Source organism: Athene cunicularia (genome assembly GCF_003259725.1).
Source record: "Athene cunicularia isolate RWA chromosome 1 unlocalized genomic scaffold, athCun1 chr1_part1, whole genome shotgun sequence".
NCBI lineage: Eukaryota > Metazoa > Chordata > Aves > Strigiformes > Strigidae > Athene > Athene cunicularia.
In genome coordinates, this window is record NW_020799091.1 from 127,011,536 (window position 1) to 127,035,836 (window position 24,301).

The window sequence follows — 24,301 nt, forward strand, 5'->3', positions numbered from 1 at the left end:
TGGCGGCCGGAGGAGTTATGGCAGGGGTCGCGGCGGAGGCAGCCGCCGCCGCCTGGGAGTTCCACCTGCCTTTAGCCCCCACCGACCTGCGGCGGGATGACGGCCGTGGGGGCTACGTCGTGCAGAAGGTGGTGTCTGCCCGGGAGCTGCCGCCCGCCCTCACAGGTAAGGCCTCTCCCGCACACCCCCACGCCTGGCCTGGCCCGGCCTGGCCCTGCGCTGGCTCACCGTTATTTGTCCCCCACTCCGCTTCTCGCCGTGTTTTCCCGCAGCCTTCCGGACTGCCTTCCGGGCGCGGGGCGCGCTGGCGGTGCTGCAGCACTTCGACTCCCTCTACAGTCTGCTCCAGTGAGTACAGAGCGATGAGCGCGGAGCCGGGGACAGTGGGAGCAGAGGCGGGTGGAGGAGGGTTGTGGAGAGGCTGGTGGCCCTGGGCCCTCACGCCTCTCCCTGGTGGTGTTTACTTGCTGCCTTCATGCCTTGTCCTTGCCCTGCAGCCACTTCCAAGCTGTGGAAACTGCTGTGAGGGAGGATGGCCTGGAACTCATGATGCAGGGTGAGTATCTGCTGTTTCCAGCTGAAGCAGGAATAAAACAGAGGTTTCTCTCCTTCGGCAGCTCAGTGATGATATAAAGGCTAATGTGACTTGACCAGCTGGGTTGCACCCTCAGCCCATTCCAGTAATACAGGTCTGTAATCTTGGTGGACAACGCTGAGCTGTGCGTGTTCGCTGTAAGGGCAGGCCAACAGAAAATCCACTTCCCTGCATCCCTGGAAGATATATCTTTGGGATGCATCAGCTCCATGCAAGTGTTTCTGTGAGCTGATGTGGGGATGTGGGGATAGGATAAGACAGTGCATCCAAGGTTTGGGTTGCAGGGAGCAGCCCATGTTACAGCTGGTGAGATGTGAGCACACATCTTTGGTAATCTGATGACTGCTCTGAGTCTCCAAAAGCAAGGATGGATGAGGTGCCTGGCAAGGAGCTCTCACAACTTTCTGTCTCTCTTCAGTGGTGTCTCATCATTCTAAGGAACTTCCTGCCATCTTGGGTGGCGCTGGGCTGAGCCAGGCAGACCGCACTGCTCACCTCAACACTCTCAAGATGAACTGCTACTTGCTGACTGGCCTGGTGGATGCCTTTGAAATGGAAACCAGTAGCAGTGCTTTGTTGGAGGTGGATCCTAGTGGGAAGGTAGGCAAGGGGACTGCGGGGAAAACAAGATGATAAAAGTAGAAAATGTGTAAGCTTGCTGAACTCTGGAATCTATCACCTGTTATAGCTGTGTTTATATAAACATGATGCCAGCAGAAGCAGTTCACAATGGGGAGTACTGGGTATTTCTGTGAAACTGCACATGGAAAATAGCCAAAGGGACAATGTGTGTCTAAACATCAGCAGTGACTCAGATGCCCAGTCCAATTTGTTTCACTCTTCAGTGTCTGGCTGGTACTTAGTGTGCCAGTATTTTCTTAGTGGTCTAATATGACAGCAACAGTCATTTGAAGTGGGCATATAAGCTTCTTGTACATATCACTGCTTGTCTCTTAATGTTTTAGAATTTAATAATTATTTTCTTTTTTGAGGGAAGCAGGGTGGCAGCGGTGTTCTTGCTTTTGTCAAGCTGCTGATGGATGTATTGCATTGTGTGATCTCCTTTATAGAACAAGAAGAACCGTACCAAGATCTCTGGATCCTTGTGGGAAGAGGAGAGGGAGCCACTCTTACGGCTGCTCACGCAGCTGCTGCAGCTGGATCTCCGTCAGCTTTGGGGTGGTTTGGTGGTGGAAGAAGACTTTGTCAGGTGTGGGTTGGAGTAGATGTAGAGGTGGAAGGATTGATGGTGGTTTTCTGGAAGGGGCAGTGTTAAATGTTAAATCTGTCAGTGGGGTGATATTACAGCCATCAGTGGAGCACAAATCACTGGAAACTGAGGAAAGCATCTTGAAGCAAAAGTGATATGTTTAGGAAGCACTTCATTTCCTCATGTAGGCATCTCAAATTCAGATGTTTGTTGCTTAGGTTTTTTAAGGATGCTGGAGAATCTGGTTTGAGAGAAATGTTTGCCTAGTGCAGTGCTCTGGAATGATGTTAGTGCAAGTTGTGATGGTACACTGAGATTGACTGTCTTTCTTCTGTGGCTTTAGCTTAGTGACAGGAAGCTGCTACCGTATCCTGGAGAATTCAAGTATTGGTCTTCAGAAGTACCGGGCCACGCGGGAGGCTGTGACACATCTGCTTACTGCAGCTCTGATTCACTACAATCACATGTTCAGTGAGTTCCCGCTCTTCTGCCTTCTTACTGAAGCCATTCTCAGTTGCTTTCCCTGACTGCTTTCTTCCTTCTCACGTGTGAAAGGTGCCACTCTGAAGATCACACAGATGCTGCACCACTTTGAACATGTAGCCACAGTGTTTGCACGGGCTGTGAGCCTCTGGGCTACAGAGTATGGTCTGAAAAGCCTGGTGGGCGAATTGCTAAGGTGAGAAAAACACCCTGAGGCTTGTTCTGTGCCTAGCAACTTGAGGCACCCAATTCCTTGTTTCATCTTTCTGTGCAGAGAAATCGGACAGAAACATCAGCAGGATCTGGCTCGTGATGCTTCTGGAGTCAAGGGTTATGCTGTCTTTATAACTGAACTGGCTGAACAGATTCCAGCTCTGGTGCTATCCCACATAAGTGTTCTCCTGCATCACTTGGATGGGGAGGTACATTTGTGCATTATTACCTGTCCAGAGAAGTCAAGTGGTAGAGATGCTGCTCCTCAGTTTTTCTGTTGGAAAACACAACCTCTTTCACAGAGATCCAAGCAGCCAAAACCTGCCCTTTGGGAATAAATTTGGCCCTTACTTAAAAGATGCAAAGGAGACAGAAACCATGACATCTACTGTTTGGTTGTCACTCTGAGATTAGGGAATGGGAGAGTGCTTACTGCTCTGAGATCCCAGCTGTTGTCCCTCGTTCTGCAGTACTTAATGAATTTGTCAGCGTGTTACCTCTTCTTAAACTGCCCTTAAGTCATGAGTGTTTCTCATGTCAGTTCTTGACTTCTGTGGACCTAGGTAGATATCAGGGTTGGATTACTCTCCCTTTCAGGTACAGCCATGATCACCCAAGGTTAATACAGAGTCTATAATGGAGATATTCACTTAAGGCTGGAGCGTGGGTCTTAGAAGGCCCAAACTCTGGGCTGTCCATCCCCTTGGCATATCAAGTCACGTCTTCTTTTTCTGTTCCTGGCTCAACAACTCTCCTTTTTGCAGAGTTACATGATGCGAAACGCCGTTCTGGCAGCTATGGCAGAAGTGCTGGTGCAGGTGCTGAATGGTGACCAGCTGGAGGAAGCTGCCCGTGGTACTCGGGACCAGTTCCTGAATATGCTGCAGGCCCATGTCTGTGATGTCCACAGCTTTGTGCGCAGCCGTGTGCTGCAGCTTTTCACTCGAATCGTTCAGTGCAAGGTGAGTCTGTGCTAGGGAAATAGTGTTGCCTCAGTTGTCTCTTCCTTGTTGTGTTTTTGAAGGGAATTTGTCACCCTGCTCTTTGTTTGCAGAGACTGAAGTTTAACAGAGAAAGGTATGGTCCCTGTTTACTGTGGTGTCTCTAGTTCCTTTTTCCCAAGAGACCAAAGATCCTAGGGGCAAGGGAACTGGGGAACAGAAATTATGTGCTGCTCTTCATTACAGGGACAGTCTAGAGTATGCAAGCTCTTTTTGGACATTGGTATGGGAAAATATCACCCTCACTAGGTAGACTAAAACTCGACTTAACAGGACACTGGATGACCAAATCTGAGTCCTTGCTTCCAATAGAGGTTGGGCCAGAGGGTATCCCAAGGTCCCTTCAGGCCTAGACTTTTCTATAAATCTATAATCTGTGCCTTTTAGAACGTTAATATGTCTGCAGTAAAATAACTTCCTGAGTCTCTAAGCCTTCTTGGTAACTTTTCTATGTTCTTATTGTGTGCTAGGCCCTGCCGTTGACTCAGTTCCAGTCTGTTGTATCACTGGCTGTTGGGCGTCTCAAGGACAAATCTGTGATAGTGGTTAAAAATGCGATTCAGCTCCTGGCTGCGTTTTTGTCCAACAATCCCTTCTCCTGCAAGGTAATTCTGACTAGTATGATGGAAATGGTAGGGGTCTGCAGGATAAATATCTGCAGTGTGCTATAGCCAGGGCAGCAGCCTTTCTGTGTCTTGTGAGAGGGACAACATTAGCCTTTAATTCTGCAGTTGGGAGCTTTCTGGTTTTCCCAGACTCAGATCTTGCTCTTCCCTCACTTGGTGTAATTAGTAGGTATGCTGATGGCCAGGAGGGGTGTGTTTGATTGTGGAAAAACCTGCAGCAGTTTGATTTGAATCCACTATGGGGTTTCTTTCCTTAGGATCAGAATTAGTGTTTTAGAACATTCTGCACAGAGCTGCAGCTCTTTGTGCTGAACTGCCCCTTCTCCTGAGCTTCTGAGCCTCAGACTGGCAATTTACAGCTGTGTCCATTCTAGAAAAACTACTCCAGTTTCCAAAACCAGGGTTTTCTGAGGGGATTGATAACTTAAATCAGAAAGTGGAAGAGAAAGGAGATTTCTCTGGCATTTCAGAAAAAGGAGGATAAGTAGCATATTTCTGTTTCTCTTCCTGGCATCTTCAGCTAAGCTGTACTGACTTGACTGAACCACTGAATAAAGAGGTGCAAAAGCTGCAAGAAATGAGGGCCCATGCCAGATCCACAGCAGGTAATTTTCCTTCTTCCTCTTTCCTCTTCCCAGAGCATACCAGGGTTTATTTTTAACCCATCTTAAATTTTCACCTAGGTTGTGGTTGCTTCATACAGTGATGTTATGAAAGGGCCATATCAATGTCCATATATAGATCAACAGTCCATTTAGCTAAATACCCTATTTTCAGGGTAAGAAGTGAAAATACTTATGAACACCCTCCCAGATTTCCATTTTCAATCATTCAAGGACTGCTTGAGCCATAATTTTGGTCAGATATTAATTTAAACTTGATTAGCCTTGGACCTGGTGCTGCCTACAAAATAATAAATATCAAGTGATGGTTCTCTCTTACCTGTCATTTCTTTTACCCTCAGTGGTTTCTTTTTTGATGCTAAGAGTTCTTGTCTATTCTTACTGCAGTCTGGGTAGGATCAGCAATGGGAATAGTGCCTGCCTGGGATGGAGTGGGAAGTAGAATTCTGAAGTTCCAGATGAGTTTCTCTCCCCATTTAGGGTGTCATTTGAGTCTATATTCTTCATTTCCTCTGTTGGGTTTTTTTTGCTTGTTTTTTTAATAGCTCCAGCGATTGCCCCAGAGGAAGAGTGGGAAGCGATGCTGCCAGAAGTTAGGGCTGCCACACAGCAGCTCTTTCAACCACTGCAGGAAGGGGAAGAGGAGGAGCTGGAAGTTGAGGAAACGGTGGAGAGTACACTGGAGAAAATCACTGGCTTGCTGAGGAAGCTGAATTACAGGTAAGAAGTCTCTGTAGTTTGAGAGAGTGTTTACCCCAAGGGATGCATCAGTCTCTTGTTCTCTGTTCGAGCTCCAGAGTAGAGGGATGATTTCCAGCAACATTACTCTATGGGAAGAGATTGACATGGGCACCCAGCAGAAGACGCTGGCAGGAGCTGCTTTTCCAGGTGTTCCGTGCAAAGTTGAATGGCTTCCCCTGGGCTCTGCCCTAATGGGTTGCTGATGATGTTCTCCTTGGTGATGTCGTTGTCCAGGAGCGCAGCCTGCCTTACGCAGAAGGCCCTGTGTCGCTTCCAGGGGAAGGAGCCCTTCAGTGGCCCTGCAGAGGAAAACAAGGAGGTGGCAATCCTGGGTGTTCTGAAGAGAATTTACACAGGTAACTACTTCAGATCACTCTGTCTCTTCAAGTCCAAGGCGATGCCAGAACTAGACCAAAACCCTCTGGAATGCCTTGTCCCTCCTTTTGACCAGTGCAACTCAGTCTCTGTGTACTTGACAGCTCATAGAGCTGCACCATCTCTGGATTTTTTGCTTGTGTAGTGGCCTGGTATTTTGCTTGTATCACATTAGTCATGTTATTTCATTTTTGGTTGGAACAGTTTCATGTTCCCAGTAGAAATGTATTTTTGATGCTTTAACTCACATAATATCTGCTGAGGGGAGTGAAGCCAGTGTTTTCCGCTCACACCTTCCTGTCCTGTCTGAATTTGTCAGGAGTTCTGCTTCCTGAACAGGTGGTGGCACATAATACTTACCCTCAGCAGCCTTGACCAAGCATCTGGTTCAAGCAAAGCCTTACTTATCTGTGGCTCAAGCCTCTGGGTGTGTTTTTAAGACTTCACATGCTTTATCTCCGGTGTTGATTCAGAATAAGGTTTCCTAGCCAATCCCCTTGAGCTCATTTCTATCAAAACTCCGTCATCTAAAAATCTCAACTTTATCAACTATCCACACTTGCACAAATTTTGCTAGAGAGTGGTAGTGTTTGTCTTCTCCCTACTCCGCCCCAATTCCCTTTTAGGGCCTCATCCATCTTTGGGGAGCTGTCAGGTTCAGATTGACCCCTTCAGCATTTTAATGGAGTTTACCCCAACTGGACCATACCTTTCTCCACCCCTGGATTAAGTTAGCGTTTCCATGGTGCGTCAGGTTGTGGTACTGGAACTTGCTCTGCAGCATGCTGAGATTTTGTTTTTGTAGATAAGACTGGTGGCAGAATTTGGATTTTTGTCTCCTGGCTCTTGGAAGGTGTCACTGTGGGGTGGAGAGAGAAGGGTTAAAATGCCCGGGACCTTGCTTGTTTCTTTCATACCTTCAGCACTGCTCACAAACAAGTGTTCATGCTGTGCAGGTTCATGCCTAGGTGAGAAGAGTGAGGATCCTCCACGTGACAAGACTGAAGAAGTTGTGCTGGAAGAGCAATGTCAAACAGAGCTGGTCAAACAGAAGATGTTGGTGCAGTACCTACAAGATGCTTACAACTTCTCAGCGAAAATCACAGAAGCCCTGGGCTTGATCAGCAAGATGATGTATGAAAACTGTGTCTCAGGTGTGTGAAATAACCATGAGGCCCTTTCCCTCCCATTTAACATTTCTAGATCTTTCCCCTTGCTGGAGAGGAGATGTGGGAGTGGCAGAGGGCAAGGGGAAAAGGTTGGAGGCGGTGCTTTTCACTGAGCAGATATCCCAGGCAATTCCAGGATCTCAGAAAAGCAAGCACCATCTAAATGGATGTTCGTCAAGGGGTTGTGTTAGGTCATTGTCCTGGTTCAGCTAGGATAGGGTTAGGTTTCCCCAGCAGAAAGGGAGGGGGAAGGAATCTCCAGCTTGGGTTATTCATACCATGCTGACGTCAGGTCCAGGGGCAGAACCTTTTTACTGCTCTTTGGTGGGCTTGATGGCAGGAACCTGTTCCGTGACTATTTAGCGGTATTTCTCAGTATATCATTTGTCTTGTTCACTCTTATTGCTGTTTATTGTTGTTATCATTGCTACTGTTGTTGTTCAGATTGTTTATCACACTGTTGTATTAAATTTATTATTTTAGCCGGAGTTTGTGCCTCACTCCCAGCCCAACCGGCTGAGGGTGGGGGAGGGACAATGGCAACATGCTCTCCGGTCCCGGCAGGGCTTAAACCATTACAGGCATGAACAGGCTTTTAAGAATCTAATTTTTAAACATCAAATATGAAATGTTTTTAAAAGCCAGGTGACCAAAACTACTTAATTCACAGAAGCTGCTCCACCTCCTGTGGAAGGCAGGATGTAGGTTTGTCATCCCACCTGAGGCTCTCCCAAAGGAAGCATGGACAGTGAAGCTGGGTTGTGTTACCTTCTCGGTGCCCTGATGAAGCTTTAGGTGTTATGCTGGCCACAAGATGAGAACCAGGCAGCTTCTCGTCTACCTCACCTTTCCCTAAACTTTATTCCATAGCTAGAAGTGATCCTGATCAGCGGGTTCTATGGCCTGGCGCTCTTCAGTGCTGTAGTGAAGGATGGTGATGAGTAGGCCTTTGAGCTAATTCAGCTATTCATATTTAATTTTAGAACTACTGCAACCAGTGAGACCTTTTTTTTTTTTTTCAAGTGCTTATCCTGAATCAGCACCCCTAAGGGGGCTGGGGCATACAGGAGCACAGCTCCCTTCTCCCCAGTCTTCCCTGGCCCATCCAGTTGTGTGGGTCTGGGCACCACAGTGCTTCATGCAAGCACTTCTGAGGTTCCACCTGTAGTAAGGACTCGTACTTACCTGCGGTGAGCGTGTGGGCTTCCCCAGCAAGGTCTGGATGTCATTAGCTATTTGAATACACAAAAATCAAGTCCTGAGTTCCGTGTCTTTACAGGTCATTTGAAACTCAAGGCTGAGAGGGTGCCCCTCACCTGATACTTAAACACCTGGGGTGGTTTTTTTTGTTTTGTTGTGGTTTTTTTTAATGGCTGTGCAGATTTTACTAATTTTCTACCTCCCTGTTCTGTGCTGTAGCATAAAGAAGGCAAGTTGAGTGTCTGCACAGCTGACACATTTTTGAAATGTTCTCTCCATTTGGAGACAGTATGCTGGTGGGTGAGGGAGTGGTGATAACGGATGTGTGTGCCCAGATTTAAGGGTTTTTAATTAAAGATTTAAAGATTTAATTTTATTTTTTCTTTTGCAAATATGTATCTTCTGGTGTGACTGGGGGCAGGGGAAGCATATCAGCTTGTCTGATCCAGGATCTTTATTCAGATTTATAAGCTGGGGCTTATACTGGTTAAGCTCCCACTTAACCAGAGGTCAGACTCTATGAATGGTTCATATACAGATCCTCTAACCCTTACTGTGGCTCTCTTGTGAATGCTCTCCAACTTAATGTTTTTTCTTGTCTTATGGGCAGAAGACTGGGCAGTATATTTCAGGAGCATTCAAGCTGTAATCAGATACCTTATCCTTTACATCAAATAGTTTAGTTCTTCTGGTTACAGCACTGGGACTTACATTCAGCTGCTCTTGTCTGCTGTCACCATGAGATTTTTTAATTTTTTTTTTTTTCCCCCAAAGCTACTGTTGCCCAGAACAGAATTTTGTTCTTTCTCAAACCTGGTCTCTGTATTGTTCTTCTAAATGTGTCCCATTGGATTTAGCTGTAATATTGTTCACCTGTGCCTGTTTCCTCTAGTACATTTACATCTTTGTACTAGTGACTCCATTCTGACTTGAGCCCTCTGCAGACAGTAGCAGTGACCCTAGATGCTTGTAGGGCTTGCTGTGAGAGCAGTACATCTGTGAATTTGTTTTAATGGCCTCTCTAAGGAGGATTAGGAAAGAACTGCACTAACGCAACTGTTCTTCTCTCTGCAGTGGTGCAGGAAGCCATTGAGTTCTTTGTGACAGTCTCAAAGTTTGATGTGCCCCAGGCACTGCTCGGAGTCCGCAGGATGCTCCCCCTCATATGGTCAAAAGACCCTGCTATTAAGGAGGCTGTGCTGAATGCCTACAGGCAGCTCTATCTGAATCCCAGCGGGGATTCCGAGAGGTATGGCTCTTCCTAAACAGAAGGGTTTTTTCTCGTTTTTCTTTTTTTTTTTTTCCCCTCCCCCTCCTCCCCACCCCATTTCTTCTTCTGGGGAGCTGTTAGCAATGGGGTGTGGACAGGAAGAGAAATCAAAGTCACCACACGTAATGCTGAGCTGAAACATAAGTTACGTGTCTGATTATCCCAGTTTTCCTACTGCTGAGGTTCTGCTCTTGGTTTGTCCTAGTGTTCATATGTAGGAAATAAATGCAGCAGAACTCCATGTGAGACCTTGTGGAAGGAGAAGCTGAGAATTATTTGAAATGAAACTGTTATCAGACACTCACAACGTTCTCAAACTCCACTCTCATGCAAAGCACTGCAGCAAGATACACGTGCCTCAATTATCCGAGTAGGGCCCTTATGTGATAAGGAACAAGGGGTGCCCATTATGAATTTTGTCTTGTCAGCAGGGTTCTTGATTCACAACAATGAACTGATTTTTTTTAAAATTTTTTTTTTTTTTTGGGGGGGGGGACAGCTATTTCAACCCGTTTGGGAGTCAGCTGTTGTTACAGAGTCATCCCACATCTAAGAGTCTTGCATACTTCATCTTCAGTGGGCAAAGTTGTTGCCCAATGTCTCTTCCCCCATTTTGGGTTTCTTATGGCAGTAGTTGCTCATCCTGTTGGGATAAGTAGAATGCTGTACAGTGTGGTCCAAAGTTGGAGCTATCTTTCTCTTGCCACAGCTCAGTTTTTTTGCTGACAAGCCACGCATGTTGTGGCCTTATCTGAGTGTAGGCATTCTGCTTCTGATCTTCACAACACATTCCTCAGTGTTTACTGGTTTTCTTACTGTCAGTTGTGTCCTTGATTGTTCAATATATGCTGTTTCTTTATCCCTCACACTGTACAAGGTTAGCTGCTGCTATTATCGTTTGGGTGCTTTCACACACATTTCTATTTATATTTCACTCAGACCAATCTCGTGGTTTTGTAACAAATCTCTACATGTGGCAGATGAGAGGATGTTAATGGGGTCTTTGTTGCTGATCCTCATTGACAATTCAGGGGTGGGAACAGGCTACCACATGCATGCTTGTTTCTTCCACGCTAGACTAGCTGTGTCTCCACTCTGCTGTGACACTTGCTCTTTTTTATCACTTGCCCATGTTGGATACACACTCACTAAGATAAGTGTGATCCCTGGTGAAAAACACCATACCTCACCCTCATTTGTACTATCAGCAATAAAAAGCACCTGCTGCTTCTAGTTTCTTCTTCATAGTATTGCCTGGAGACGACTCCAGCAGTTTGAGCCCTGGCTCTATTTGTTCAGGGAGAGATTTTCAGTTTGTTATGTTCTAGGGGATAGTACTTTGACTTGTGGTTGAGTGTCTCTTGCTGGGTCTCTGAGTACAGGAAGGAACAACAGTGCACAAGGGAGTAGACTTTTGAGCCCATGTCATGCTCACGAGCTTGGTGACTTGGAGAACTCCAGCTTGTGGAGGGGGAAGTTTTCCTGTTCCCAGGGATAAGCTCTAACAGATGTCCTCAGCTCTCTGAATATGAGAGTAATTGTGACAGTTGATTTTTTTCTTTTTTTTAACTTTTTTTTTCCCTTTTTCTTTTTCCCTCTTCAAAGGGCCAGGGCCCAGGGCCTTGTGCATTCTCTCTCTCTCATCATGGTGGATGCATCATTAGGAACGATACAGTGCTTAGAAGAAATAGTGAGTACTTGTCTTTCCTGGGTTTTGATTGTATTTGTGATCTTAGAGGTCTGTTGTATTAAAATAGTAGTCGTCGTTAACATCTTTGTTGGTTTGAAGTCCATCCTCTTCTGCCTCTCCCTACTTGTTTTATTGTATTTCTTTTCCAGATCTCGGAATTTGTGGAGAAGGATGAAATAAAGCCTGCTGTGATCCAGCTGCTTTGGGAGCAATTCACAGAAAAATCTCAGTGCTCGTTGCTAGAACGACGTGCTGCTATGATGCTGCTGGGGATGATGGCACGGTGAGCCCAGGGCCCCGTTTAATCCTGTGAGCAGGAGGATGTCCAGGGAGTTGATTTTTATTGAAGAACTGTGGGTGTTGCATCAGCTAGCCATTTGTTTTGCAGCTTCAGAAATAATAACCATGTCATGGGGTAACAAAGCCTGAATTTAAACGTAGTTGTGGTGGGTCCCACCAGTAGATTCTCTGAGTATGATGATGTTACTTTCTTTGTGTTCTGAATGTCCGTTCCTCCTCAGAGCTTACCATGTCACAGCACTGCAGCTTTGTCTGTGTTTGGACAAGAATAGTGAGAAGCTGCTGAGTAGAGGTGTCTGGAGCCTTTAGCATGGAGGGAAATGAATCTGCTTCCCTTTTGGGGGGCAAAAAGAGTGTAATTGCACTGCATTTTCTGCTTCCCAACCCAGTAACCCTTTGGCATTTAGCTTACCTGTCACTTTCTTCTTGCTCTTCCTACCTCAATCCTTCATCAGTCGATAAGAGGCCTGCAGAAGGGTGATCTTAAACTTCTGGGCTCTGGAACTTCAGCCAGTTCCTCAATTTGAGTATTTCTTACAAGTTATTTCTACTGCCTCATCCCATGTGCTTATGGCATAATTGTGGACATCCACTCAAAATTAATATCCTTCCCTAAAATCATGTGATTTTTAAAGAAAACTGTAGGTTTCCAGGGTATCCCATAAGATTCTGTGTTGAGTCCATGGGTATGTGCATATGTGAAATAGGAACAGCATTGCTTTCTTCACAAATCTGCCAAGGGACGTGATTTTGCTTTTGTCCTATAGATTCTCTTTTTAAATACATTAGATTCTGTTCTTGCCTTCTTCACCCAACTAATTATATGTTCCTCAGATCAGGCCTGGTCTGAAGAATATACAATTCTACCTTTCACAGGTAGAAAGAGCAGGGGGAGTGGGCATGGGTTTTGGGGATTTTTTTATTATTGTGTTGTTTTCCACAGTAGGGGAGGAAGTGGCACATATCACTGGTCCTGAGCCGCTGGACTCTTTTCTATTTTGCAACATTTTTCTTTGTCTTTTAAGTTTTGCTCCTTTCTGATAAGAAAGAAGAGTCAAGCATCTTCTTTCTTTACAAAGAGACAGTGTGCCCAGTGTTGTTCACTTTGGAGATCCTCATCTCTTAGCAGAGTGTGGATTATATTGGCTTGTGTGGAATATTGATTGCTGCTCCTATAGCTGTATATTGAGTCTTTGGCTGATTTTTTTTTCTTTCCCCCTCTTACTTTAACCACTGCCTTCCACAAGGCACAAGGAGTATTTCTGTTGGTTATCCTTTCTTCTGTAAACTTTGAGCAGCAACTCCTGTAATACCCCCCATGCTTTCCATTCCATAGAAGGAAGCCAGAGATCATAGGCAGCAACCTGGATGTCTTGGTGACAGTAGGGCTGTCTGAGAAGCTATGTGAAGACTATCGCCTGGCTCAAGAAGTCTGCAATGCCATCTCCAGACTGGCCTGTAACCCTAAGGTAAGACTCTTAGTTTGTTCCTGAGGTCAGGGGGAAAATGGTTTGTATTGAGAAGAGAGAGAAGTGATTAAATTTTTACTGATTTTGAAATTAAGTAGGTTGAGACCATTCAGCAGCACTGTCTGAAAAGCTTAGCACACATCAGTGAACATGTAATAAAAGAATCTTCATTAGGCAACAGGCTGAATTCAATTACTAAAGAGTTCAGTGCACAAGAAAATCTGTTTTTCTTTCAATTCTATTCCACAGACTCCCAGTTCTAAACTGATTTGTGTTTCTTCAGCCATGAAGCCCTTTCCTCTACTGATGTTTTCTGGTGTTGTGATTCTTTTGCCCTCCCTATTAATTGATATTTGGGAGTTGTCAGCTGTATAGCTGAATATAAAACATGAAAGGTTTTCAAACCTGTCCATGTTGTACTTATAACAACATGATGGTCAATGGCTTCTTTGTCTGGGGAATAATTTATGCTTTTTTTTCATTTACTTGGAGGAAAAAGAAAAACATCTTTTTGGTTTTTGACTCAAGTATTTAGGACATTTTGGTGCAAGAGTTCCAGCGTGAAAGCATCCCTCCTTCACACAGCACCATCATTCTGTTTGCCCCTTCTACTGAGGACATTAATGCAGGATCTTCATGAATTAATGTGTATCACGACATTCTTTAATGTTATAAAAGACAGTTGACTTAACTCTGCAGTTGTTTGTGTGTGGGAAGGGACTGAGCTGTAGATATTTGAATGACAGTGGTAACTCCTCTTTCGCCCCTGCCCTTAACCAGAAATTCAGTACAGAGAGTAGGATTGTAGTGAATTGAGAAATTCTGTTTCCAGCTACTGAAAACTGCTAAATCCTCAAGCAGTAGCTTATTTTGATCAAGTATATATTGATCCGGCAGACACAGATGTGCTGGGATATCTTGGGCGTTGTCATACTTGGTTTAGTAGTTCTCTAGGTTACATTATTCCCAACCTAAAATGTGCTGGGACTGATACAGCATATGTGCAATAGTAAGTGCAAGGTGGTGTTGGATCCAGAGCTATCATCTGCTATTTTTACTGATGATATTTTGTTTTTCAACAAAACCTCATGGTTCTGGAGTACTGCCAGGCAAGGGCATCTAGTTACCTTACTGTTGATAACTCTGAAGGTGCTCTGAAAGTTTCTTTCTTTAGAGCATTTTTAGGGAGATGCATTGTAGATAATGAGTAAATAATATCATATTTAAAAAGAGTCAGTTTGAGCTTTCAGGAGAGTTATTTTGGTTTAAGGTTAAAGCAGCAGAACTGTCTGGGTTGGCCTGGGAATCATCATTTGGCCAAGCTTTAAATGCTCCCAATGCTGCCATCGTGCCTTCAAAAGTGACAGTAATGTCCCCACCATGGGCCTAGTGTGGGTTTGACTAGGATTGCATACACAGAATCACAGAATCGTCTCGGTTGGAAAAGACCTTGAAGACCATCCAGTCCAACCATTAACCTCACACTGACCATTCCCAACTCCACCAGATCCCTCAGCGCTGGGTCAATCTGACTCTTGAACCCCTCCAGGGACGGGGACTCCCCCCCTGCCCTGGGCAGCCCATTCCAATGCCAAACAACCCCTTCTGCAAATAAATACTTCCTGATATCTGGTCTATCTACACAGGAAAGGCAAGGGGGATCTCTTATGTGGTAAGAGTAACTCATCTGTTCTCTCTGCAGCCAGCACTAGGGAAGAACAGTGCACCTTTTCGGCTGCCACAGAACCACATGCTCTTTGATTGCTTGAGTGAGACTGTGAGTAAAGGTGAGCTTAAGTCAGCGGTAGGTTTGGAGGGGATGGAGTCAGGCTGTGAGACAGCCTGTGTTGTCACTGGTATGTGTGGTACATCACTGTCTTCTCGTCAGGCTTTGGCCAGCCGAGCGCTCACTGGATCCCCTTCATGGAGGCAGCAGTAATGCTCATCTACCAGCTAGCAGAAGGGGCAGAGGAGATCTGTGCTCACATCCTGCAGGTGTGCAGTCAGCAAGCTCTGGACAAACTGCAGGAGGCTGACAGGCAGAAGGCTGGTAAGGAAAAAAGCTGGTGCAAGAAAACCTGTACCTGTGGTTTGTAGTGCTGGGATTGGGTGGATAACTGCAGGAGGAGAACAGAGCTGAGGTGCTAGCGGAGGTGTTGGCATGGAAGGGTGCAAGTGCTCTAAAGTAGTCTGTGGAGTGTGGAGATGGGTTACACAGTGAGACTTGGCAGTAACTGGTGGGGGAAGACATCTAGATCAACCCTGAACTGTAGTAATTTTTCTCCACTAGATCCAGAGGTTTCTCCCAGCAGAGTCTCTGATGATGCTAGCAGTCTCCCCACATTCCTGCTGGTGCATCTGGTGTCCCTTGTAGGACAGGTGGCACTGCAGCAAGTAGCATATTTGGAAGTGTCAGTGAGTGCAGAGCTACGTCGACGTCGCATCCTCAGAGAGGAGAAGACCAAGAAGCATTCTGGGAACAGCGTGAAGAGGCAGAGACCCCAGGTGAGAACTGAGAGGGTTTTTCCTACAGGCAGCTCTTGTACTGTCCCATCTTAATGTCCACAGCAAACTTCTGGAGAATGCACTCCTCAGGATATGTGAAGTCTGGGTAATGCATGCTCTGAGAATAGAAATAGACATGTTGGTTGGGATTGACAGGGAGAGCTGAGGTCCTCAAATGACGCTGTTCAGTAAAACTCCCACACTGGTCTTGTGTTTTGAACAGACAGAAGAGAAGGAATGAAGGGTGATGTCCTGGCCGTACTTATCTTCCTGCTCCAGGCAAACATTTCCTTTCCACTCATCACCTCCTTTCTTACTAGTGCAATCTATTGCAATTGCTGCTGCTGGTGAAGAACACCCATTTGTGCCCCGAGTTTTGGAAAAGGGCTTCTGGAACCTTGGTCTATAGGGCTTGAGGGGTCCTCTCCTCTCACAGGTAGTGACGATGAAAGTTTAATAGGAGCCTTCTTAATAGGATCTGTATGATAGAAATACCCTGTTTGGTTATGTCTCCCTCAGAACATTTTCCAGAGTATAGTGAGGCTGACTTCTTGGGTGAGAACAGAGGAAAAATGTGTGTCCGTAGGTATCCAGTCTCTATTTAGACACATACACTGCTAAGTCCAGAGAAATTTGTTGTTCGTTTCCTCATCTGCCCTGCTTATAGGTATCACTACCATTTCCCACACAAAGGAGGTTACTATGAGACTTTCCAATACACAGCAGTTGGATGCAGATTTCATCCCCGTGCAACACCGACATCTCTTTTCTTCCCTTGTGTTGCTTTTGCCTTGTTATAAGTTTCCCATAATCTTGTTCACAAGACCAGCAGTTCAAAGGCCACTCTGAACTTCTTGCTTTTAGGAATTATGTGTCCCTTAAGTTGTGCCGGACTCAGTCATTGGTGCCAGATGTGTCCTGTGTCTGTCTCAGTAATTTCAGTAGCTTTAGGCTTTCTTTTCAGTGGCATTCTGTGACACTTGGACTGGCAAATCCTGGACTACTCTTCACAGCTTATTACTTCTCAGGGAAAAATGAGTTATAAAATTATCTGTAAGTCTGTTTTTTTTCAACTCTAGTCATGCTGCTGGTAACATGCATGCACCCCACACCTGAGAGAAGAGTACTTCGTATAGGAAGGGGCTGTAGTTGCCTGTCATCTTTTTTACAGTCTTCCTTTCTGCACAGAGCATGGGAAAGGAGACCACTATGGAGGAAGAGCTGGGCCTCGTGGGTGCCTTAGCCGATGACACAGAGGCTGAGCTCATCCGCAGTATTTGTGAGACAGAACTTCTAGATGGTAAGTGTGGCTGCTGCCAAGGAGCACTGCCTCCATCTGCCTGTGTGAAAGAACAGGTACAGCAGGTAACTGATCCATAAGGAGGAAGGCTGTTTCCCTTAGAAGGAAATGCTGTAACTTCTTGTCCAGTGTCAACCTTTGTGTAGGCTGGCTGTTTCTTTGCTCTGCCTCTCTGGAGGTGGTGTTTCAGTGGTGGAAGCGAGTCAGCCAGTTTCTATAGTTTGCAGAAGTTCTGCAATAGAATGAGTAATTGTTCCTGGAGACATGCACAAACAGTGCTCTCATACTTGCTGGTTTTATCCCCTCTCTCTAGGGAAGCACCTGTTCTCTGCCTTTGTTCCACTTGTGCTCAAAATCTGCAGCAACCCTGGGCTCTACAGTGATTCGTCGCTCTCAGCTGCTGCAGCTCTGAGTCTTGGCAAATTCTGCATGATCAGGTAATGCCTAGCTGTGCTGGTGTTCTCTGCCCAGACTTTCTTGTACAAGCAAATCACAGAATTGTCTAGGTTGGAAAAGACTTTGAAGATCATATAGTCCAACCATAAACCTAACACTGACCATTAAATGTTAAATGTTGCATCTTCTTTCCTGTGGAGTGCACAAACACAAAAGAGCATTCATAGATTTTTTTTCTTAAGCTCTCTGATCTCTGAGAGGTGGAAATTTGGTATCTATGCCTTCTTTTCTGTACCTTATCTTGTCAGCTCTGAGTTCTGTGACTCCCACTTGCGCCTGCTGTTCACTCTGATGGAGAAGTCCCCTCTGCCTGCTGTGAGATCCAACCTCATTATTGCAGCAGGAGATCTGGCCATCCGTTTCCCCAACCTGGTGGAGCCTTGGGCATCACATCTCTATGCCAGGTAATGCTACATTCAGTGCTGGGAGAGGACAGGTGATGGGAGCTCTGGGGAAGGGTGACACTGAACCTTGGGAAGGTGAGAATAACTCAGGAACCAAATTTGAAGGTGTTGATGAAAGGAGACAAGAGACCTGGGCTGTAGAGTAGGCTGTCATGGGTATCAGTACCTTAGAGATATTCACTTAGCTGCTTTCTGTGATAACTATATGTTTTTATCAGGTTGCGGGACCCCTGCCCAAGTGTGAGGGAAACAGCTGGACTGGTGATGACTCACCTCATCCTCAAAGACATGGTAAAGGTGAAGGGCCAAGTGAGCGAAATGGCCACTCTGCTTATAGATCCAGAGAAAGCAATCATGGGAGTGGCTCAGTACTTTTTCAGTGAACTCTCCAACAAGGCAAGTGGATGCTCAGGGACCTTAGTCCACAGGTGTGAGGAAGGGCGGGTGGAGACTGGGTCAATGACTGTAGAGTTTTGTTCTGGAGAAGGTGTGTCAGAAGGCGTGTCTGTCCCTCTTTGTTGCCTGAGTGAAGGTAGATAAAGGAATTTTTGCAACATTAGTTTTGTTGCGACCCTGATGTTGCTGAATTTGGCCTTATCCGTTCACATAGGAAGGCAGGCACCAAACCAGTGCCTCATCCCTTTGCTTTCTTGTAGATGCCTAGCACAGGGTGGGGAACAGTTCTTCTGCAATTTAGGCCTGACAACAGAGTTCCCTGACCCCCCTATGGCTCGGGCAGTGCATCATTTCTGAAACCTTTCAAAGTTGTTGGCTGTGTGACACAGATATTTAAACTGAAGCAGGTGCAGCCCAAGCAGGTAACCACAGTAGCAGTGTTACCCCCTGTACACAATGTTTGAGATTCACTTCTGAGTTTGAGATTTACTGCCTGAGAAGCTGCTGTGATACTGGGGCTTTAATATCTTGGCTTGCTCTGTTAAAACCAGAATCATCCACCTCACTGCACTAACTTAATACCTTTGCAGTGTCTGTGACAAAACTACATAAAATCAATGGGAAAGAGGATCTGGACTGGGCCTTTTCAGAGAAGCTGAACTGCTGCTTAAGTTTACTTTACCAGAAAGCTTTTGCATAGGGTTGTGGCAAGATTGAAAAGCAAAGAAACTGCATCCAAATCTGCCAAAGAGCAGAGCTGTTTCAAACCAAGAGTTGCAGTTGTTGTTAGCTTGTCAGTTGGTTGGGGTTTTTTTCCTCCCTTAGCTTCAGCCAAGTAGTTCTGGATATATTTATCTGGCTGTGTACGGCTTGTTTCAAAAAGCTGATGTTTTCAGCTAGTAGATTTGGGGTAGGGAGAAAGGAGGTAATTTTAAATGGGCAGCTGATTCAGCTTGGCTCAAGCTGTCTTTCATAATTCTGTATCTCATATAGAACTTTATATTCTGCACAGGGTAATGCCATCTATAACCTGCTTCCAGACATAATCAGTCATCTCTCAGATCCTAACTGCAGCATAGAAGAAGAATCCTTCCACACTATTATGAGGTATTCTGGGGTTAAAAAAAATCTCTTTTGACCAGGACTATATTTATGCAAAGAGGGTGACAGATCCAGGGAAGAGAAACTAGAGACTCATAAATGCTTTTTCAGTTGTTCTTGATCTGAATTTCTCAGTCTGTATCTGAAATGGAGTCATGCTAAGGGGAATCAATTCTAAAGCCATATAGTTGGGGGTGAGGAGGAGACTCCACAAAGAGTTTCCACTAGCTCAGTCAAAATTACTTTCCCCTAGAAAACAGTTGGGTTTGTGCATGGGAATGTGGATATACAACATTAGAATAATACACAGGTTTTAAAGACTGCCACCTTTATCATTTTGGTGACCTACTGGATTTTTGTAAGGAATTTTAGTAAAGCTGTAGTTAAAGTAACAGGTTTGGGTTTGGGGTTTTTTGCTTTTGTTTCTTTTTTTTTCAAGAAAGCCTTACTCCATAGTAGAGAGACATATTGGAATATTTCAATCTGAGGGTATGGGTTGCTCATAGACAGCACAAGCAATGTCTTTAGTGGTAAATTACATACATTTTCCTCTCATGCCTGAAACTTAACCATATGAGGGTTTTTCTGAGTTGCCTGAGTCCATGTGGATTACAGAGAGGAGTGTTGGGCATGACAGAAGTATTGCTGTTGCTAAAGAGAACAGTAAAATCTCCAACTGGTGGACAAAAATACAGGCTGGGAAGGAAACAGTGGCTTATGCTCCAGGAATACTTTCCAAAGTGGAGAATAGAGGTGTGTAAAAAAGATAGAGGTGGTAGGGGGAGCATCCCTGTTAAAGGACTAACGTGGAGAATGAGAGGGTTACAGCAATAACTGAGATGAAAACTAGCAGAACAAAGTGTAAGGTTAAATGTTGAGAAATTGTTTAAACCTCTACTGTAAAGCTAAAGTTAGAAGTGTGTTCCACTTGTTATTTTAGCAGTCAAGTTATTTGGTTTACGTAGGGAAGCATTGGTAGTGCTGGTGAGACCTTGCACAAATGCTGCTGTGGTTCTGGTCGCTTAAGTTAGAGAAAGATGAATTGATGTTGGAACAAATGCAAAGGGAGGACTCTTGAGGATATGGTCTCTGTTCCATATCTGAGAAAAGAAGCTTGGTGTGATGGTTGTAGACATAACAAAGATGTGCTTAGAGCAGTTTTATCAAGGCCAGTGGCAACCTGATTGAGCTTAAGTTAACAGAAATGTTGGTACAAGAAAAAGAGGTCAGAAGGACCTGCTTAATAAATAGAAGTTATTCAGTGATTTCTGTGCATCATGACATCATGCAAAAGTACTTAACTCAGTTAAAAGTCTATGTCTCTCTATTCCTCAAGAAGCTAAGAAAAACATGGGATCAGGTTAGTGTTTAAGTTCTGTTAGATTTTGTTCCCACTTTAGTGCAAAGTAACACTCACTTTTGCATTGATCCAAAAATCCAGCAACACACCTTCAGCAAATTAATAATGAAAAAGTTACAAGAACGGTTTTGAAGGGGGGGGGGGGAGTACTGCATGCCACCCCACTCCCCTCAAGGTCTGCTTGCCAGACATACTAGTCTGCCAGTGCACCTTGGGAAGTGAGGAAATTGTCTGGAGGTGTTGTATGCTCTTAAAGCTGGGTGGAAGGAGTGGATCAGAAGTCAGCACTGTAGGCTTTTCAGTGTCCCTCCTACCTCAGACCCTGCACAGACATTAGCACTTCTCACTCCAGATCTGCAAGGGTCTTTGCTTTAGCTAGATTTCTTCCTAGACGAGTGGTATTATGCAAACATGCAGTTTTCATATGTTACATCATAGCAGCTGTCCCCCAGCAGCGACTGTCATTACTATTTGAAAGATGGATGGATGGATGTGTGTGTGTGTGTGTGTGTGTGTTTATAGCTTCTCCTGAACCAAGTCTGAGACATGCAGAGCTCTCTTGTCGTCTTTTGGAGGACCACCCAGCTGACCGCTGGGTAGGATAGCTGCAGGCATCTCATGGTGTAGGCAGAAATGGTGTTTCCTCTTTCAACTTTGCTATTTTTTCCCTTTGCAGACATCTCTTCTTATATATTACAAAAGACAGACAGACAGAGAGCTTGGTGGAGAAACTTTGTCAACGTTTCCGGACTGCCAGGTGTGTTGTAATCCTAATTTTCCTGACTAGCAAGCCTGCTTCTTGGGAATTTTTAGAAGCTAGCTTGTATACAGTGCTTCTAACAGGTTCCCACTGTATTCTTCATGTGGCAAAATGACAAATGCTGACATAACCTGGATTAGGTCCCTTTTTTTTTTTTTTTTCTTTCTTCCCTCTATCTACCCCCTAAAAGTAAATGTATAAACTAGGGCTTTTGGCCTTACTAGACTGTGATTGGCCCCTCTCCCTTCCCTGCTTTTTTAGGGGAAGGTTTTGCTGCAATTTAGATCAGCATTACAGCTGAGCAGGGAGACATCCCACGTGTGGGTTTTATGCACCTCTGTGGTCCTTCACTACAGGCTTTTTCCTTGCACTGGGGCTTTGGGCAACCTGGTCTAGTGGAAGGTGTCCTTGCCCATGGCAGGGGGGTTGGAACTAGATGGTCTTTAAGGTCCCTTGCAACCCAAAACATTCTGTGATCTCAGCTTAGGAAATCAGTGCGTTCAGCTGAAGTTGGGATCTCCCCTGCGATCCTGTCTGGGATGAGATCAACTGTCTAGTTGATACAGGCCTATACTTGTTCTGTGTGCATGGGCTCAGTACTAACTCTATTCCTAGGACTCCATTTTCTTATTCAAGGGCTTGTGCCCCTACCCACTTAAGCCTTTGCTCTGCTCTGTCTGCAAGATGTGTGTGCCTTGCTCCTGGTGCTAATGACAGAGTATATAGTGCAGGACCCATGCCTTGAATCTGGGATTATTTTTTTTTCCAAGAAGAATGATATAGAAATTTATCTACGTCTCCGTCCTGTACTTTCAATGATATCTTCATTTTACTTTCCACTGAATTTCATGCACCCTGCCTTCCTCCGTTCCTGTGGCTCTTCTCCATCGTTGTGGCTTTGCCCTTGAGGTTTAAGCTGTGTCTGCTTATCTTGGCCATTTGTACACAGTGCCTGGGCATGTGACCTGCTCAGCTGCCTCAGGGAGTTGCATGTTTCCTAGAAATATTTGGATTTTGTTTCCTGAGCTGGAGTGGTGAGCGGCCCCTCTCCAAAATTGCCTCCCAAGAACACTGGCGAGCTCTTCACACCACACTTGTGAAGAGCAATATGTAAGACATGCCTGGCCTTTACTAAAATGCCCTAATATTTCTGTACCACCAAGATGATGAGTTTAATGCACGCTAGTAGTAATGCCAGACCCTCACTCCAGGCTAAAACAGGAACTCATCAGAAAAGATTTCACAGCTGCCACCGCCCCCCTCCTCAACATTTCTGGAGTTCTAAACGCAGCAATGTGCCAGGTATCATTGACACTCTAAATGTGGTAACACTGGATGCTGCGGCTTTGTTCTCCACTTGTCTGCACTTGGACAGAGCATTCTGAGAGAGTATATGTAGGACAGACTTCTGGCCCTCTGCTTTGTATGTGTTAATGATAGGGTCTTCAGCCGAGCTTTTTTTCCTCACATTCCATCACAGTGAGCTACATTAAGGATGTTAGCTTGCTGCTTTACGGTTTTCTGCCTTTTTTTTTTTTCTTTTTCCTGTATCTTGCTGGAATTTGAATGTAGTTCTCCTTTTGATACAGTAGTTTTTATTTGTTGACTTAATTAAAATGGCTGCCTTTATGTTTATGTAACTGGCCAGGAGAGAGAACATCAAATACAGCTTCTGCTTGAGACTATCTCAAACATGCAAAAGTGGGCAGCCATGATTTTTTTATTATTCAGTTGAAACAAGGCCCTTCAAGAGGAGTCCTTACCTCATTGAGTGTATTTTTTCCTCAGCCAGCAATAACTTCTGACACTTTTTCAACAAGTGACTGTGTTCTTCAACACTGAAGCCTTCATGTCTTTGACAGACATGAAGTCAGTGTCTTTGGAATCCAGTGGTGGTTGTATCAGCAATAGCGTGGCCAGCAGGGACAGGGAAGGGATCTTGACCCCTGTACTCAGAACTGGTGAGGCTGCACCTTGATGAGTGGGTTCAATTTTGGGCCCCTCACTCCAAAAAGGCCACTGAATGACTCGAGCATGTCCAGAGAAGGGCAACAGAGCTGGTGCAGGGTCTGGAGCACAGGTCTGGTGGGGAGCGGCTGAGGGAACTGGGGGGGTTTAGTCTGGAGAAGAGGAGGCTGAGGGGAGACCTCCTGGCCCTCTGCAACTCCCTGAAAGGAGGGTGCAGAGAGGGGGGATGAGTCTCTTGAACCAAGGAACAAGCAATAGGACAAGAGGGAATGGCCTCAAGCTGCACCAGGGCAGGGTCAGGCTGGCTCTGAGGAAGTATTTCTTTGCAGAAGGGGTTGTTGGGCATTGGAATGGGCTGCCCAGGGCAGGGGGGGAGTCTCCATCCCTGGAGGGGTTGAAGAGTCGGGTTGACCCAACGCTGAGGGATCTGGTGGAGTTGAGAACAGTCAGTGTGAGGTTAATAGTTGGACTGGATGGTCTTCAAGGTCTTTTCCAACTAAGATGATTCTGTGATTCTGATTCTGTTGTGTATGGCATGGCACAGCATTCTGCCTGACCTGGAACACAACCACCCAAATCTCATGTTGTGCAGGCAGAAGCACCTGCAGGACATGCTTTATTCTCATGTGCTGTAGTTCTAATTAGCACGATCTCATCCTTACACACCCCTTTTTGTAAGAGCTAATGGCAATCTCTGTCTTTCCCAGAACTGAGCGTCAGTATCGGGATCTGTCCTACTGCCTTACTCTGCTTCCCCTCTCGGATCGGGGCCTTCACAAGCTGCAGGACAACTTTGACTGCTTTGCAGACAAGCTCCAAGACCCAATCATCTACGGTTATTTCCAAACTGTGCTGGCTCGATTCCGCAGAGCAGGCAGCAAACCTGAGACTAAAGTAAGGATCGGGGCCAAGTGTCCAGGCCAGGAAAACAATTGCTTTTTACACACGGTGATTGGAAAGCCCTGCAGTTCTCCATTTTAAGCAGGCTACTCCTCACCCCCAACAATATCAGAGAACTTGATGGCAATCTGATATGGATATATGGATATAACACCTCTCTTCTCTCCCTCTCTCTTCCCCCCCCCC

The 24,301-nt window shown here is 45.4% G+C and overlaps 1 protein-coding gene and 1 non-coding gene across 2 annotated transcripts; both read left to right on the forward strand.

Moving 5' to 3' along the window:
* Nucleotides 1-8: 8 nt before the first annotated feature.
* NCAPD2 (non-SMC condensin I complex subunit D2) lies at nt 9-24,292 on the forward strand. The gene is made up of 28 exons (XM_026860812.1): nt 9-165; nt 273-348; nt 498-556; nt 1,014-1,195; nt 1,666-1,805; nt 2,149-2,276; nt 2,361-2,484; nt 2,563-2,710; nt 3,266-3,463; nt 3,973-4,107; nt 4,649-4,733; nt 5,297-5,471; nt 5,727-5,848; nt 6,824-7,021; nt 9,311-9,485; nt 11,112-11,196; nt 11,346-11,479; nt 12,833-12,965; nt 14,668-14,752; nt 14,854-15,015; nt 15,256-15,470; nt 16,659-16,770; nt 17,084-17,207; nt 17,475-17,630; nt 17,849-18,026; nt 19,039-19,133; nt 21,164-21,244; nt 23,923-24,292. Exons 1-28 carry the CDS (start codon nt 18-20, stop codon nt 24,194-24,196), a joined length of 3,927 nt encoding a protein of 1,308 aa, XP_026716613.1. The 5' UTR covers nt 9-17; the 3' UTR covers nt 24,197-24,292.
* LOC113487066 lies at nt 617-939 on the forward strand. The gene has a single exon (XR_003399722.1). It is a non-coding gene; the product is annotated as a small nucleolar RNA U85 (small nucleolar RNA).
* Nucleotides 24,293-24,301: the final 9 nt, after the last annotated feature.